At 40.5% G+C, this 17,950-nt stretch overlaps 1 protein-coding gene across 16 annotated transcripts in view; it reads left to right on the top strand.

The window, feature by feature from the left end:
• The window catches only part of mib1 (MIB E3 ubiquitin protein ligase 1), a 70,223-nt gene extending 55,654 nt beyond the window's left edge, over nucleotides 1-14,569 (top strand). The window contains exons 16-23 of one of the 16 annotated variants that reach the window (XR_005209096.1): nucleotides 1,809-1,990; nucleotides 3,515-3,704; nucleotides 3,809-3,887; nucleotides 3,998-4,168; nucleotides 5,673-5,744; nucleotides 6,463-6,563; nucleotides 12,550-13,000; nucleotides 13,811-14,569. Coding sequence is in view for 15 of the 16 variants with exons in the window: in XM_037786890.1 (XP_037642818.1) it covers nucleotides 1,809-1,990; nucleotides 3,515-3,704; nucleotides 3,809-3,887; nucleotides 3,998-4,168; nucleotides 5,673-5,744; nucleotides 6,463-6,563; nucleotides 8,142-8,282 (936 nt within the window). In the remaining variant the exon portion in view is untranslated. Of the gene's footprint in view, nucleotides 1-1,808; nucleotides 1,991-3,514; nucleotides 3,705-3,808; nucleotides 3,888-3,997; nucleotides 4,169-5,672; nucleotides 5,745-6,462; nucleotides 6,564-6,905; nucleotides 7,588-8,141; nucleotides 10,481-12,549; nucleotides 13,789-13,810 lie in introns of those variants that run through there. The other 15 variants (XM_037786897.1, XM_037786896.1, XM_037786895.1 and 12 more) reach the window with 15 other exon arrangements.
• Nucleotides 14,570-17,950: the final 3,381 nt, after the last annotated feature.

Below are 17,950 nucleotides of genomic sequence, written 5' to 3'. Positions count from 1 at the left end.
AAATGTGACAGGAGAGGTTAAGAAGCCTCGGGCTTATACAACGGATCTCCCCTCAACATAAAGAGAAAAACAAATAATAACAAAAAAGGTAAAAAAAAGGAAACTAAGCTAACATAATGTCGAAAAATACAACAAAAAATGAATGACAATAAAAAGCAGGAAAAATAACCAATCAGTAGACAAACTAAAGGGATTGTTTGTAAGAATCAGAAATTGCTTGTTAACAGCGACACCTGTTGCCGTTAAGTCAACGAAAGTCAGCATCCTGTTGCTCGGGCTCGCGCTGTGCTCGCTCTACATAGACATGAACGAGCATCGCTCAACACAGTGAGGCGACACACATCAGCTAAAACCACAATATCACTCTATATTTCACCTGCTTGGCAATAATGTTAGCTGACCAGACGAAGGTCTCTCCGTGAATCGATGCTGAAAATGTATTTTCCTGCTTCAGCCTCCCGACCGCGGCCGGGGAGAACGGGAGAACGGGAGACACCGGAGTTTCCTTAGGTTTTCTAATGTCTTATGATGCCAGTATCTTCACTCTAGCTTTAAAACCGAGCCCGCTACAACCTAAAAATCGAGAGTTGCATTAATGCGTTAAATAAATTAGTTGCGTTAAAACGAACGTTAGCGCGTTATATCGGTACAACGCGAGAGAACACACAAACCACCTTCAGTAGGATTTTCTTTTTTTCTTATAAAGCATCAGGTAGAGTGTGCAGTCACCTTCAGAAGTATGAGGCACGTTTGCTTTTTCAAGAGTTGAATATTTAGATTAGAGAGTATAATCATGTCATGACATTTAGCATTTATGCTTTTAGTTGATTATATTTAGAGTTATCTTGGCAGCATTCTACAGGACCTGTATACACACACCTGTATGAAGATCAGTAAGTGAACCACTGGCTCAGACAGGAAGCTCAGTTCTCCTTAGTCCCCCCACGTCATCTGCATCACTGGACAGCCCAGCCTGCACCGGCCCATCATCCAGACAGCAGCAGCACGGAGCAGCCAACCAGCTCGCTGCAGCCTCTTGACCAGCCTGAATGAGTTTGTCCCTCTGTAGAGGCCATGTCAGACCTGAACCCGCTCCATGTTAACACCACATCACTAATCCCTACAGGGACGGGTTTAAGGCTAGCTGCAGCTACAGACTTACCTGTCACCTTCTGTCTCCCTCCCACTTCTTTCTCGTCTCCTCCGCATCCTTCTCTTCTATCCCCCCTTCCTGCCCTCCCTGGTTCCCCGCGGAGGAGCGGAACAGACAGACAGCGGGCCTAATTGAGATATGTGCAGTTGGGTCACTCTCCCATAGCTCTCCCCTCTGCTTCAAGATGAGAATTGAATTAGCCGGCCCGATGGCTCCATCAGCAGAGATGTAAAAGCTACTGGTTGAAGACAATCAGACATGGAAGGCCCAAATTGCTGGAGAGAGAGAGAGGCTTTGAGTTGGGGTAGACTGAGGGAGGCGATGAGCTGGAGGAGGGAGAAAGAGACGGGACAGTTAATGGGATTTTGGGTGGGGGTGAGGGGGGTCACGCTGCCTGATGGCCATCTTAAAGCATGTCTTTGACTGGCTAATTAGTGGTGATCTGATAATACGTTAACATGGTCCATCTGAATTTAACTCTGAAGCCATCTGATTAATATTAAAATCAGGAGTCCTTACTCGTCATGCTCTTTACTCTAGTGAAAGTAGAGACTCTGGTCCCACTGGATTCAACTTGAAAACAATCTTTTATGTCAAAAGTGCCTGATGTGCCTCTGATGTATCTGTTTTCGTGTGTCTGTCTGGCTCCCTGCAGTTAATCATGGGCTTGGGCACCCAGGGGGCAGAGAAGAAGAGTGCAGCATCCATCGCCTGCTTCCTGGCAGCCAACGGAGCGGACCTGACCATTCGTAACAAGAAGGGCCAGTCCCCTCTAGACCTGTGTCCAGACCCCAGCCTCTGCAAGGCTCTGGCCAAATGTCACAAAGAGAAGAGCAGGTAAACATCCCTTAAAGGAACGGTTTGACATTTTAGGAAATACACCTATTTGCTTCCTGCCAGGAGTTAGATGGGAAGATCAATACCACTCTCATGTCTGTCTGTTAAATATGAAGCTGGAGACAAAAAGGCAGTTGGCTTAGTTTAGTGTAAAGACTGGAAACGGGGGGGGAAACAAGTACAAAGCGTATTCTCGAGTTGTAAGTTGGACAAAAGTGTATGAATGTAATGTAATGCCTGGACTCTAAGTAAACTAGTATGTCTAAAACTCAATAGTTAACACATTATATCTGGTTTGTTTGTACAAAAGCTGAGGTGAGAAGTCATCAACTTGTGGTGTTACGGGGGTTCATTTTTTATGCTTCCTTTTTTTTTATGGATTAACTATCAAAACAGTCAGACAGACCTAGACTAAGAGACCTAGATCTATTTTTATTTATTTCGTCTGCTTTTCACATTTATGTGTCCAAACAGCACCTAACTGTTCATCAAACTGATATTACGATGCTTCTGAAAAACTCTTTAAACAAAGAAGAAAACCTTTACTACACACAGGAATGAAAAGGATGAAATTACAGGAATGTGTTTTTAAGTATATTCATGCACCCACAGTGACTGTAATGGCTGGTTCAGACTACACAATATCAGCCCGATTTTAACCAGACACGGCCGTCGTATGACGTCTGCTCGTGCGACAATCGATCATTTTATCTTTTGTAGAGTGGCATAGTAGACGACAACTGACGCCGTGTCTGGGACGCCTCACGACGTCCCGACAGAAAGTCAAGCATGTTTGATTATTTCATCACAGCTGTGACTTTGAGCAATAGGAGCACAGAGCGATCTGCTGCGCAGGCGCGCTCAACTGTAAACTGTGGCGAAGCTAAAGATGAACGATGTTGGTGCTGTGAGGTGGAATTGTGAAATTGAGGAAACATTTGTGGAGCTATGGCAACAACACCCCAGCCTTTTTTTAAGTTTCCTCGAGTGACTACCAGAATAAACAGACACAATAAAAAAGAAAAAAAAGCTGTCGTGAAATAGCAAAGGCTCGTCAGCAACCCGGTGTATAGGCTACTGCCATTAGCATCAAGCATCCTTCCTGATGACCTCACGCACGTCGCGAAAGACGACCAGCGATGATTGGTCGGTGTCCGACGTGTAGTCTGTCATGTCTCTCGGCACAAGTCACGACAAGAATTTATGACTCTCAATCGCCAAATCTGACATAGAACCATCATAACCGACAAATATGTTGTGTAGTCGGAACCAGCCGGGAAGCATAACACCTGACCCAGAAAAAAAAGAAGAGAGCACCATCTCAGGAAAATCATCAGCGACCTTATTGATTTCCATTCTTTGCTAAAAATGTTTCATGTAAGGCTTTGTTTCCTTCTCCTTCGATTCCTTTATTTAGTCTCTCTCTGTCTCACCCTATTTTCTTTGCTCTCCATCAGCCTCTCTTCCCTTTTTTAATCTCTTCTGTTCTCACACACACCGTGGTTTTTATTCTCAATGTTCCAGCGGCCAGGTCGGCACCCGCAGCCCGTCTCTGAACAGCAACATCGAGTCGCTGGAAGAGTGTATGGTGTGTTCGGACATGAAGAGAGACACTCTGTTCGGGCCCTGCGGACACATCGCCACCTGCTCCCTCTGCTCGCCTCGTGTCAAGAAGTGTCTCATCTGCAAGGATCAGGTCCAGTCCAGAACTAAGGTATCAGAAGCAGTACTACTATCTGTCCCACGCAGAACTAGATACACGATAAAGAGTGGGTACTTTTATTCGCTTTTGTTTTTTTTAATTTGTCCCCCCTGCAGATTGAGGAGTGCGTAGTCTGCTCTGACAAAAAGGCAGCCGTTTTGTTCCAGCCCTGTGGCCACATGTGCGCTTGTGAGAGTAAGTTATACCTCTTCTGACCAGCTGCTGAATTATAAAAAAACACACTGTACCCAGAATAAACTTTGCTTTCAGGTTCTGACCAATGTGTGTTTTGTTGTCGTCACCAGACTGTGCTAGCCTCATGAAGAAGTGCGTACAGTGCCGGGCTGTGGTAGAACGCCGCACTCCCTTTGTTCTCTGCTGTGGAGGGAAAGGTATGGAGGATGAAGCCGCTGATGATGATGATGATGATGATGATGATGATGATGATGATGATGATGATGATGATGATGACCTTAGTGAGTGAATCTTCCACACGTTCCCTTTTAATTCTTTTAATTTCCCTTTCTTTCTTTTCTAGTTTCCACTTCTTTCAAAATATCTGCTTTTATCTTTTTGCTTTGTCGCTGCCTTGCTTACGCATTTTATTCCTTTGTTTGCATCACTGATACATTGTTTTTGTTGTTGTTTTTTCTCATCCTAGTAGACTTGTTAGAAAATGTACAAATTAAGTCAGACATTTGAATCAGTTAATCTTATTTCTTTTACCACTACAAGATCTGGCATGTTTTTAATCTTTGCATCCATTTTTTTATCATTTCATTTTGTTGTAGCTTCTATTTAGATTCTGGCTGATATGGACAGTGGCTTCACAAGTGCTTGGCTGCCAAAGAGATCCTCCAAAGAAAGAGGATTTTGTGTTTTCAGATCATAATCTTGTTATATGTAGGATCTCAGAAGCCATTTTCCAAATTGAGTTTTGCTGACCTGCACTGAATAATACAATAATGTCCTAATATACAGACAACCCGATTACCTTATTGATGTTTCGGTGGCCTCTAAGAGATTGACTAATCACATTCACATAAAAATGGATGAACTTATTTGTAAACATATGCTAAACGACCTGTTGTCATAATGATATATACGCATATTAATACTCCCATGAATGTGAAAAATAAGTGAATTATAACCCCTACCTCGTAGAAACATTTCAGTTTTGGAATGAAAACATATTTTACATAAACAAGCGTGTTCTTTCAGTTGCACACAAGCCCTGAATGTCATCAGTTTTACCCAGAACTGTCCAGCGGCTAGTGATTTAATATAGTGTGTAAGTATATTTATTTTTGGTTGCATTCACAATCCATCTTCTTGTCTACAGGTTGAACACAGTGTTTTATTGCCCATAACCTTCTTTTAGTGGTGCATCTCACCGGTGGTTATTCCTATCGTGTTTTCCACATTTTTTATGTTGAGTTAAAAGGGAAACTGTTGTAAGTTCACTAACTTCATGTTGAAATATTTTTACATTTCTCCGCGTGTCACCTTGTTGGCAAATCTAACTCGCAGCAGTCGTTACCAGACGTGCAAAAAAAAAGCGACATACACTCATGCAAGGGGCAGCATTGATTGTTTACCTCCTCTCCCTTCATCCCAGTAACACTGACTGTCGACGTCTGTTATGAGAGCAAATCTAGTGCACGAGATTCATCTGTCACTTTGATTATTTTGACTCCCTTACTTATGTACTTCTAACAGGCGTTAGACTCATGCTTTAGCGTTGGCTGATGGCAAAGAGAGAAACCACTTGCCGCTCTGCATTTGAACTATTAATTCCACACAGAGGAGGCTTCCCTTTCTTTCCCCTCGATCACTGTTTCCAACTTGCTAGCTTTCTCTCTTCAAATCCTGTCTCTGAACCTCCCTTAGAGGCTGTAGTGAGTAGTTTTTGGTCCCCAGGCCAGCTGTTGAGCTGGCGAGGACCGCTCCCGCTATAACAATGTGACTGGTTATCCCCAGCAGGGAGTTCTAACACTATGGCAGGGGGATCGCAGGATCTTCTCCAGCCCAACAATCTGGCACTAAGTTGGTGTAAGTATACCTCTATGATCCCCTCCCTTATCAGACCCTTTTTTTAAAGAGCTCCCCCCAGTGCTGCCCTGGCCCCCATCCCCTCCCCTTAAACCCCCTTCCCTTTGTTTTTCAGTGACACACACACACACACACACATACACACACTAAACAGTATATGCTGATATACAGTATATAAGAATCACATTGGTGCTCACTGTTTCTGGCAGATGTTTGCCAGTCTGGAGTGCACAACAGGGCCTCAGTCCAGCTAATTCTTGTTGAGTGCTCAGATAATATATTCACACTGGTATCATTATACTCATGCATCCTGTGGCTCCTACAGTGCCAACAGGGTTGTATGATGCCTGTGTCAGTTTATGTTTCAGATAATTACATTGAATTCAAGTCCTTTAAGAATGAATGCCAACACAGACTGCTAGAGCCCAAATTTTGATCTGCCAAACATTAAAATTCACAGTGCATGTGTTTGTGATCCACGCTTGTTTACAAAACACATGTTTTAAACAGAAATCTAGCTCCCAGCTTGTTTCTGAACGGCGATGTCGGCGTGGCTGCTTTTCAGTTTTATTGGCAATATAGTTTATCATTATGAGGATTAGTAGAAGGTTGATGTGGCCGCTGGCGCGGCCTCTTAATTTGTCTAGTCTCTCGGCTGGTAACTGAATTCCCTTTTTTCCCCCCCTCAACATATCTGTGTGCTGTCGCATCCAAACAGCCAGCGGAAACATCCCGGCCTTGCAGAGAGACAAGGACAACACCAACGTCAACGCAGATGTTCAGAAGCTACAGCAACAGCTCCAGGACATCAAGGAACAGGTGAGTCCAAACTGTCTGGACTGTAGGACAGAGGTCACACACACCTATATTTGATTAGTCTATTGAAGGGTTTTTCCAAATGAATTAAAAAAAGCGGTAAATAGTGCAAAATGTCCATCACAAGTTCCCAGTTGATGTCTTCAATTTGCTCTTAAAATCATATAAAAGCAATTCCTCACATTTGAAGTCCATTAAATCTGCAGCATTTTTCCTTGATAAATGATTTAAATAGGGTTGGGCGATATGGCGGTATATACCGTGCGACGGTAGAAATGTGTCAACCGGTAGAGATTTGGCAATACTGTTTCCACCGCGGCAGCAATTTTCGCATGATTCTTGCAGGATTTCGCGATTCTCTTTTGATCTCGCGATATCATGATCTCGCAAATCCAGCTTCCTCGCAAGGTAACGTGATTTGGGAAGACATGGAGGAGGAGGGGGAAGTTGTAAACACACAGCAGGAAGGAGGAGGCATCCCAACCAACCCAAGATGAGGAAGAACTCCGGTTACACGATTACCAGACATTTGCACACTGTAGTTTGTTTTGTATCGTCAGCTTTTTTTAAATAAAACATGAGCAAATCATGCAGGAAAAGTCGTCTTTTTTTTGTTTTGGTATACTCTAAAATACAAATTTGTGTGATTTTTATATCGCTGACTGAAGCCAAGCTGGAATTTATTTACACCTGTTAACCTTAAAATGACCTTGACATTGTTGTCAGGACCTTTGTTTTACTCCTTTGAGTCTTTTGTTTTAAACCCTAGTGTTGTCTCATGTGAAGCAGTTGTATTTGTTTGTATAGAAGTTTCAAATAGAAGAAGAAAATAATCAAATGTGATGAAGTATAGTATGGTTATTTTTAACCATTTCTTAATTGAATTTACAGATTACTACTATGTATCGTGATATATACCGTTACCGTGATATAAAATGATATATACCGTGATAGAAGACTTTGACCATATCGCCCAGCCCCTAGAGTTAAATGATTACTTTTTTTGCTTGATTGTCAAATAAATCAATCAGCTAATTATTTCAGCTCTTCTGAGAATTATTTTTATTTTTAAGACCAAATTGATGACGGGGCAGTGGTTGGTTCAATCCCCCGGACCGCATCCCTCATTACCACCACTGAGGTGCCCATACTCAAGGCCCTTAACCCCGACTGCTCCAGTGGAGCCGCTCCTTACATCACACTGTGGTTATACTGGATCCAAGTGTGAATGTGATCAGGGCGTTCCTGAAGAAGAGAGCATTGCTCTCAGTGAAACTCCCCCCTGAATGAAACCAAATAGCCGCTATAGAAGCCGCTATAATAACTAGCACCAAGGCTTTGCAGGACATTCAGAGCTCTACCATTTCTGTTAAAAGATAATGTTTTACCTTGATGTGGCGTCACACTTTTTTTATATAGACACAAACCACCAGGTGTGGCTCGTGAACTACTACGGTAGTATAAAATGAAAATGGGTGATATAAAATGTTGTGTGATCAAACGGATGCCTGCATCATAAAGTTTTTTTTGCAAGTTGAAATGACTTTTTTATCACAACAAAAACCTGAACTGTGATTGCAGACTATGTGTCCGGTGTGTCTGGACCGGCTGAAGAACATGATCTTCATGTGCGGCCACGGCACCTGCCAGCTGTGTGGGGACCGAATGAGCGAGTGCCCCATCTGCCGCAAGGCCATCGAGCGCCGCATCCTCCTTTACTAGACCCCCCCCTCTCTTTCTCTCCCTACAGACTCTTTCTCTTTCTCTTAAACACCGACACCGCGCCCGCAAAGCCACAATCACACCAGCTGCTGCTGCTGCTGCCGCTGCTCGACCATCCCCACAGCACCCGAGTCAGCCAGCCAAGGGCGTTCTCAAATGTCTTATTGGACACAACAAATGCTCTCTTAATGGTTTGATTGTGTTCAGATGGATTTTCTGTTGCAAAACAAGGAAAAAAAATATCGGTTTTGCTGTTCTGTCGTGTGTCCTAACTGGAGCAAGAACGATGCTTGCATCGCAGGCGTCGAACCCTTTTCTCCGTTTTCTCTCCACCTTTCTTTTCCCGCCGTCCCCCTTTCTCATTCTCCTTTTCTGTGTCTCTGTTTTTACTTGATATGTGAAAGATCTTTTCTCTGATTGAGTCCATGACGGCTCCTTTTTGGATATGAACTTGAGGGGCCCATTTCTGGATTTCATCCTAGAAACGGCTCCGAGCAATTTCAGAAGTGTAAAGGAGGCGATGTAGCGGTCGGCCTGATACCTTTTTTTGATGTAAAGTTCTCACGCATCTGTCGCAGTCGATTGCCAGCTGCAGTCGAGTTTTATTGTATTTGTAAATCTTTATGCACGTGTATTTGGTATCGGAAGCTCCAGATGTGGATCTTAAAGTACTTAATTTTTTCACGACAGTATGGCAAACCTGTGACACATTACTGTTCAAAGGTCCGGTGAGTGTTTTAGCTTCATGTCTGTGTTCAGTTTGGCCGTCGTGACACGCTGTATGCCGACTGTCCTCGCAGTTGAAGACCAGATGTTGGCAGTTTTGCACTAGAAAAGCTGAGTCAGGGTAAAAAAAAGCTCTTTTCTGCGCTGACTTTTTGGAGGTCCACTTCAGCTCAGTGCTAAAACACAGATAGAGTTGTAGTAACTGCCAGGGAGCACACCACACCCGTACTTTGTTTACCAAGCTGTACCAAGAACGGCGGCGGTGGCGGTGTTGCAACGCCCTTTTTTTTTGGCTGCGAATCCCTCCGCCGCCGTGTAGCGATTCAACACAAACTCATTCAGCTTCTGTCCAGTGATCAGCCCCCCCCAGTTGTACCTGTTTGTTGTACACACAAACTCACACGATGCAAAACACTTCTGTAACAAGAGTATCTTGTCACAACTTGATGTTAAACTGTTGAAACTTTGAGGTGGTATTGTCTGACAAAAAAATGTACAATTCAACGAGCATTGCTAATTTACCATTGACGACTCTGTGCCATTTGCTTCCAAAAAATCTACTTGTTAAATAACATGTATGGGGATAAGGTGCTCTTTATCTTGTATTACTTTTTTTTTTTTTATTTAAGTGTATTTCCTTTTTCTCAAAAAATCGACATTTATTGAGCTAGAGAGTACAATCTATTAGAACACTAAGATGAAAATGTAGAATAAATTATTTTGTATTGCTGCCCAAAAAAATAGGATTTATAGGTATCACTGCCTTCCTAATATGTAGCCTCAAAAATCTCTCTAACATTCTGCTTTGATATTAATGTTGAGATACGTTTGTGATGTTTTTCGTTTTTGCTTTTTCGTTGGCAATAGCTTTCTAGCAATCATCAGTAGAAGTCTCTAAAAATAGGTCTCTGTAAGCCTAACCTGTTCGTTTGTGAAGCAGAAAAAAAAAGACATTTTGTTGTCAAAAGTGTCAAGTATCTTTTCACCAGTGTTTTATTTGGGAGGAAAGCTAATGATTTTCTAAAGACAGAACTTGCCTTACCTCTTTTAAAAGGCAGTTGCCCACGTGGAGGCTCAGCAAAGGTGGCTCGCTCGCTCCGCTATGTGGGATTTGCAACCGCATACAAGCATTTTTTTCTTTCCCTTTTATGACTGAAAGCAACTTTTTTTGAGTAACAGTTTTGATTCTTTTCATTGATCATGATAACACTTTAAGCTAGAAGCACTAATACGCTTTATGGTAGTGTTGTCTTGTTATGGTTGTTATGAAAAAAAGCCTATTTTGTACTTTATTTTCAATACCTGTTAACTGTCCTGTTGGAAATGTATCAGTAGTATTTTTTTCTTTGGCATGAATGTTTTGACATATGCAGTACGACATGTATCATGGAAACCGTTCAGTCTGTATTGCTAATAAGTGCTTTTAAAAACAACCATATAGCTGAAATAAAGTTCGACATGAACCACGGGGACATTTAGAAGTGTTTTTCTAACTTCTTGTTCATGAGCTTGTTTTGTTTTCCAACTCAAGCTCAGATGTAGATATCCTCTTTAAAAGCAGCAAATTAGCATTTTGTTGCTTTTCTCCTGCTGTGCAGCGTCTGCCTTCGCAGAGGGAGACGGGGTGGCAGAGATGGGAGGTGTGAGCTAATTGAAAATGCTAACACCTAATAATGACTCAGCACCAGCGTGTGATAGGTCAGCTATGCTAATCAGGAGAGGGAAAAAAAGAGTAAAGTAAAACCACTCAGGAGACCCAGATAGAGTGATGCATCTTCTCCAGTGAGCCGGTGACATCTCCCTATAGCGCTAAGAAATTATGACCAAAGGCCATTTATGTTCTAGCTCATCGACTAGTCCATTCATAACCTGGACATCTTTGGGGCCTCGGCTCACATGCGGCCGCTCATAACAAAGGCATCCATCATGCTGTCGCCCTCTCGCTCCGTCACTGCGCGCTGACTGTAGGGGAGACTCTGACACCTTTTCATTCCCTCTCAGATCTCTGTGACTTGGCGCGAGGCCGAGACGGTCGCTGTGTCGTCTGGTGTCATGTCTGTGGTGCTTTGTCATTTTACACTCAAGTACTTGTCTTTAAAACCAACGGGCCCTCATGTGGTTTACCTGTTACAGTGTTAGACAGTGACGTGAATGGCAGATGATGCTGCTGGCCTCTTTGTCACCATTTCCTGCATGGAGAATATATATATATACATTATATGGCCATAAGTATGTGGACACTAGGGCTGCCTCCTCTTAGTCGATTAGTCGACTAATTGGTAGTTTTGGTCTTAGTCGACTAAGGTTTCTTATTTCCAAGAAACTTATGAGCACATCTCTGGTAAACACAAGATTTAAAGTGGTGCTTTTGTGTGATTCTTTGTGGAGAAACTCTGATCTGTCGATTAAATCAACTAATCAATTAGCCGACAACAATCGACTTAAGAATTTCTTTGGTCGAGTACGACCCTAGTGGACACTCCAGTCGCTTCAACATGTTTACTTCTGCAGCTTTTTTAAATGTTTGGGCCCCTTAGTTTCACTCAAGGGAAATCTTAATGCTTTGTCATACAATGATGTTGTAAAATGATAATTATTTTTGTGGGTTTTTTTTGTAGATTACCTCATTTTACCAATGCTTTTTAGGATGATTGACATTCTTTAATTAATCGTTTTATGTAATTTTTACTGTTCAAAATGTCCCTGTTTTTGTGAAGCATTTGCATTAGGGCTGCAACTAACGATTATTTTCATTGTTGATTATTTTCTCGATTAATCGATTAGTTGTTTGGTCTATAAAATGTCAGAAAATGTTGAAAAATGTCAATCAGTGTTTCCAAAAGCCCAAGATGATGTCCTCAAATGTCTTGTTTGTCCACAACTCAAAGATATTCAGTTTACTGTCACAGAGGAGTAAGGAAACCAGAAAATATTTACTTTTAAGAAGCTGGAATCAGAGATCTTTCACTTTTCTTTATTAAAAAATTACTCAAACTAGTATGCATTAATAGTTGACAATTAATTAACGAGTTGATTAATCGTTGCAGCTCTAGTTTGCACATTGCCTGTAGTGTTAGTAGCTGTTTGGCTTGGCGGAGTGATATGCAGTGAAGTGATGTATTAGTTACCCTGCAGAAGCTGGTTAATGGCTTTATCCATCACCCAAAAGTGGGGATGCATTTACGCTTAGTTTCATTATCGATTAATCTGCTGATTATTTTCTTGATTGATCGATAAAGTCACAAAAAAGTGAGAAATGCCCATCACAATTTCCCCCAACCTAAGGTGAAGGCAACAAATCCTAAAACTGGATCAAGCTGGACCCAGAATATGTTTGTATTTTATGCTTAATAAATTACAAAAATGATGAATACATTTTTAAAATAGTTGCTGATGGCAACAGCTTGAGGAAGGCCCTTTATAGCCTGCCATGAGTGGCTGACCTCACTGATGCTCTTGTGGCTGAATAGGAGAAAAGGCTGGTTAGCAGCATATTAATGGCCAGAGTTTTTGCTTGTCCTTTTACTTTTGGCCATGTCAGAATCATAGAAACCATAAAATTCAACCATCCGAATAGTCTGCATGCTGAACAGAGACTTCCAGGGGGGTGAATGTCAGAACCAGGCTGATGTCCATCATTTCCAGACCGGCCCTGCCGTGCTGACTGACTGTCAGGGTTGCTGGAGACGCCGCTATCTCTCCCCTGGCCGCGGTCTGATCCTGGGGAGGATCCCTGACCGCCACGCCTGCATGCCGTTCTCAGCAGTGCAGTGTTTGCTGACTGGACTGCAGGGGTTGTTACTCCCACACATGGGGGGTCAGCTAATCCACCGGCCGCCCTGCGGAGCGTGAGTGATGGTGGCTTCGGAGCTGCAGGCTTCACCGAGCAGAAGATAGAGATGAATTGGACCCCTGGAGAGGAGAGCGGGCGACCACGATCGAGAGAGTGACTGTGACCCTGCTTCAAGTCTCTGCTGTGATCACTGAGAAGGGTCAGTGACATCCATCTGCTGGTGGAGTCAGCATGGCCGCGAGGGAGGAAAGAGCGCGTTCCCCCCTCAGGCTTCGCCCTTGGTGCTGTTTCTGAAGTTATGACCTGACAGAAATGAATACATTCACTGTACATTTACTGTGAAATGAAGCCCTGACAACAGGGCTTTGACATGCAGCTTTCAGAGCGCATCACAAGGTGGCAGTACATCCAATGACTAAACACTGCAGGCCTCCCCTTGTCATAGATGCACTTGTATTTGTGGTGCAGAGGACAAATCAAGAAAATGTACAATAAGTCACGCTGGACACATTCTATTTTGGTGTGACAGAGATGCCATCATTCATCTATAGAGGTTATTCAGTAGTTGTTTCAGAGCTGCAGGCTCGAGTTGTTAATCCTCACCTCGGCCGGCAGCAGGAAATGCAACAGTTTAAATTTACTACCACGTCTTGATTCAGAACTTGAGCTAAACATGTTGTGATCCCCTGTGTGAAAACAGTCTGATGAGTAACTGTCTGAGCCAAACTGAAGCCTAGACAACAAGAAGCGAACATCATTCAGCATCCAAAACTAAAAGTTTACCTAATGAACACTAGATGCATTTTTCTGATTTCACCGCATCGATTTATGAGGTCTCATTGGAAAATGATTTCTAGGTCTGGCATACGTTCGACCAACAGAAAAGAGGGCAAAGTCAGAGTATCAGACCTTGAATCATTGCCATCTGCAACACATTTCTTTTTTACACAACGTTATTTTTCAAATTCTCAATGTCAGTGTTTCCTTTTTCCTTTTTTAAAACCTGCAGAAATCAATTCTTCCCTGGATTTGAGTCGGACCACACGGATAAAAGAAAAGGGGAGAAACACTTCTTCCCATCTATTTTGGCCACTTGGGCTTTCCTTCCATGTTGGAAGGAATCGATCGCTGGCTGTCTGAAGGTCCTCTCCCTCTCTTCCTCCCTCATGTCATCCAGTTCAGAAGTCTGGTTGGATTTATTGTCTCGGTTTATGGCAGGGCTGAGCAAAGTGCAATCTAGCTGTCTGGACTCTTCGAGGACCAGAGAAGGGAATGGCCTGAAGATTTATTTGTGGGACAAATTTTTGGACTTTTAATTGGGACATTCGATAAACTGTTTTTGTTGTGGTTCATTTACAGTTAGAATGAAGTTCAGTCATGGCTGCAGTTATCGCAAACATTCAGGGATTTAGTTTCACTCAATGTCTCCAAATGTGATATAAGCACGCATGTGTTTGTGTGTTCGCAGGGTGGGTTGGTGTACCTGAAAGCAGCAGCCCCACCTCCACAGTAAAGCCATAAACTCTCCTACAGATCTCTCCTCACAACATATAGGCCCCTGACGTGCTGATTGCTTTATTGATATTGATCAGGGCAAAGTGTCAAACCACTCGTCCATCTCTCTCTCAGTGGTGGGTGGTTGTTATTTATGCATGCAGAGGGAGAAGATTAACACAAACAACACTCCCGTATGCGTTGGTATAAAACTCCTATAAGTAAAACAAGCAAAAAGTAACTTGTATGTAAGAAAACTGGCAAAAAAAACGGTCAATTTTGAGATTTGGGGCTATTTTGCTTCCATAACATGTCGTCTTTCAGACTAGTGGAAAGAAAACATCCAAAATACACATTTAGCTGTTTATTTTACTACTTTGTCTGTTTGCGTCTGTAGATTTCTCTTGAATTCAACCAAACTTAGTATTAGATAATGCCTCATTTGCATATTTAAATATCAAATTTCAGAAAACTTGTCATAAAAAAAATGAATTGTGTTAATGTAAGTAATCAACCGGGGAAGTTTCATGGTGATATCTATTAATTATTTTTTGTTTTATCCTATTCACCTGTAGTGTCTTGCAAAAATGTATGAAATTTTACAATCCATATCTTTAAAGGCCGTTTTCTCAAAATGATTTCTTTCTCAGACTCTGAGCCAGAAATCTCCACTTCAGTAGCACTTACACACTCCAAACTTTGCATTTTCATTCCTATCTATATTCTGAAGGTTTTTTGCAGAGGGGTTTGTTCATATATCATTCACAGCCTGATTTATGGAATATTTTATTCACATGGCGGAAATAGATTTTTTTTATAGCTGACAGTATTTTCTGATTTATGGAGTGATAAAAAGAGATATCCAAAATCCTCTCTGTAAAAACCAAGAATTTTTTAACCTGGCTTTATCCAATGTTCAGATTTCTGTTCTGGAAATGTATGCAAATTAGCACATATTTGATAAGATAATGCCTCATTTGCATATTCAATTTCAGAAAATTTGTAATACAAAAAATAATTGCCTTAATGTAAGTAATAAACTGGGGAAATTTAATGATAATATCTATTAGTTCAATTTTTTACCCTATTCACCTGGAGATATAAGATTGTGTGGAAATGTAATACAATATATTTTTAAAAATATATTTCTAATTACATTTTGTATTAAACAATCATAAATGTGTATTCGGTATAAGAACAGGAGTCTGGCTGCATCAGTACAAATTACTCCCAGTTCAGTGTTTAAGGACAAATTGCATCAATTGCAGACACTTTGGCATTATCATAGGGAATTTAGCTTCTCTTTTAAAGGCCCACAGCTTTCATTCTGAGTTGATTTAATTATCTCCGTTTAACGATTTTGACAACGTAAAACTTGGCTTTTAACATCACCAGACCAGATATTGTGTGGCTTTTGACCTGTTGCTCGTAGCCGCAGTCAGTCGCTGTCCTTATCATCCCGGCACGATTGGAGGCCGGAGCCTGCAAGCCACATTTACAGTGCAAATGTTATCGTTCCAATGACACTTTAAACAGCCTTTATCAATATATAGTCATTCAAGGTTTATGAGCTTTGATAAAATGCCACTAGCCATGCAGGGCCATTACAACGTGCAGCTACGAGGCACATTTCTACATTATTATTTCCCGTGGATCATCTGGAACTTTTAATGCTCAGCAGGTAAAATAAACACTTGGCGTGTGAAGAGGACGAAGTGGCCTAAGTGCAAAAGATATTGATTTCCTCCTCAGGAAGAGCAGCGTGAGGGCAAACTACAGTGTGAGTTTGGCAGAACCTTATCATCCTATTATCTTTAAAACAGTGGGTTATCATAATTGCTTACTTAATAATTCTATAAAACTGTGGAGGTGCAACCTTTGCCTGGGCAGTAAACTGTCGAGTGCTTTTGATGCTGAGATTGAAAAGATTCCTGACGAGGGTTAGAAATGCTGCAACCTATTAATTTTATAGGCTAGATTACAAACACTAACACACAAGTCATTTCCAGTCACGTAAAATGGTTTAAAACACATAAATAAGTTGTGTTTTTTTTTCATGACATTTTTAATTTCCTTTGCCTTAACATAAATGTGAAAATATTTTCAAAATCGGTCAAACTGTTTGGCTGAAAAGTGAGTTTTTCTTATCATACTATGTCTAGTATTTGGGTACATGGGACGACTGTTTTTGCAACAGATTCCATTATATTTTAGGAAGAAACAGTAGTTCAATGTGCCCAAATACTAGATATAGTATGATAAGATGATATGATAATCCTGAAAGGCGCCACCAGATAAAATGTATTATTATTATTATTATTATAAGAAAATGTCTATCTCAGAAACTACAAGAAGCACAATCAAGTATTTGGTATCTATGAACTCATAACAAGTTGAATATCAAAGATATGCACACATATGCAGTGTAAAAAAAATATATTTAATAAGGAAAACATTTAATAATCACAATGTGAGCCTTTTTCTTCAAAAGTTGTTCTGATAGATACTTACCCAAATTATGTGTGTACCAAATTTCAAGAACAAATGTTGTGGCATTTTCCCTTATCATACTAAATATACAGTAGTCTTTGGGCACAAATGGGTTAAGTGCATTCGCTAACACAGAAACCATGACTTTTAAAGAATTCATATTAGTATGCTTGTGTTTTAGATTTATTTCCTTGAAGAAACATTAATAACTACCAGTATTATCCCGTTTTTTTTAATTTATTTAATACAGGCAAAATACAGATAACAAACACGAAAATATGATGACATGACAATATAATAAAAAATTATTAGGATCTCTTCAATAGTGTTATCAGTTACATCCAGTGGTGGAAGAGATACTCAGATCCTTAACTTGAGTAAAAGTAGAAAAACCATGGCCTAAAAATACTCCACTACAAGTAAAAGTCCTGCATTCAAAATGTTACTTGAGAAAAAGTAGAGAAGTATCATCAGCAAAATGTACTTAAAATATGAAAAGTAAAAGTAGTCACTTTGCAGAATGTCTCTTTTGAAATTGTTAAATTATCATAGTATTTATAATATTATTTTATTAGTATTTTAATGTTGTAGTTTTTCAATGTGGAGCCAATTTTAGATACTTTATATATTACTGGGTATATTAGTAGTATCATATTTTATAAGTACATGATATGTAAAAAGTAACTAAAGCTGTCTGATAAATTAAATGAATACAGGCAAAACACAGATAACAAACATGACAATATAACCTCAAAAGAAAAAGACGAAAAAGTAAAGAAAAACACTTACACAAACGGAAAATAATAAAAAAATAAGAAAATAAATTCAGAATGGCATTGAAGTAAAAGTACAGAAGTATTATCAACAAAATTAAAATATGTAAAGTAAAAGTAGTCATTGTGCAGAATGGATTCTTTCAAATTGTTATATTATCATAGAATATTATATTATTCTGTTATTAGTATTTTAATGTTTCAATTTTAGATACGTTATATACTACTGGGTATATTAGTAGTGTCATATTATATAAGCACATGATATGTAAAAAGTAACTAGAGCAGTTTGATAAATGCAGTGGAGTAAAAATGACAATATTTCAGTACAATAATAGTAAAAAGTAGCAGAAAATGGAAATACTCAAGTAAAATACAAGTACCTCTAAATT

Source organism: Sebastes umbrosus, chromosome 12, assembly GCF_015220745.1.
Source record: "Sebastes umbrosus isolate fSebUmb1 chromosome 12, fSebUmb1.pri, whole genome shotgun sequence".
Lineage (NCBI taxonomy): Eukaryota > Metazoa > Chordata > Actinopteri > Perciformes > Sebastidae > Sebastes > Sebastes umbrosus.
Note: the sequence above shows the minus strand (reverse complement) of the source record. Positions and strands in the feature narration are given on the sequence as shown.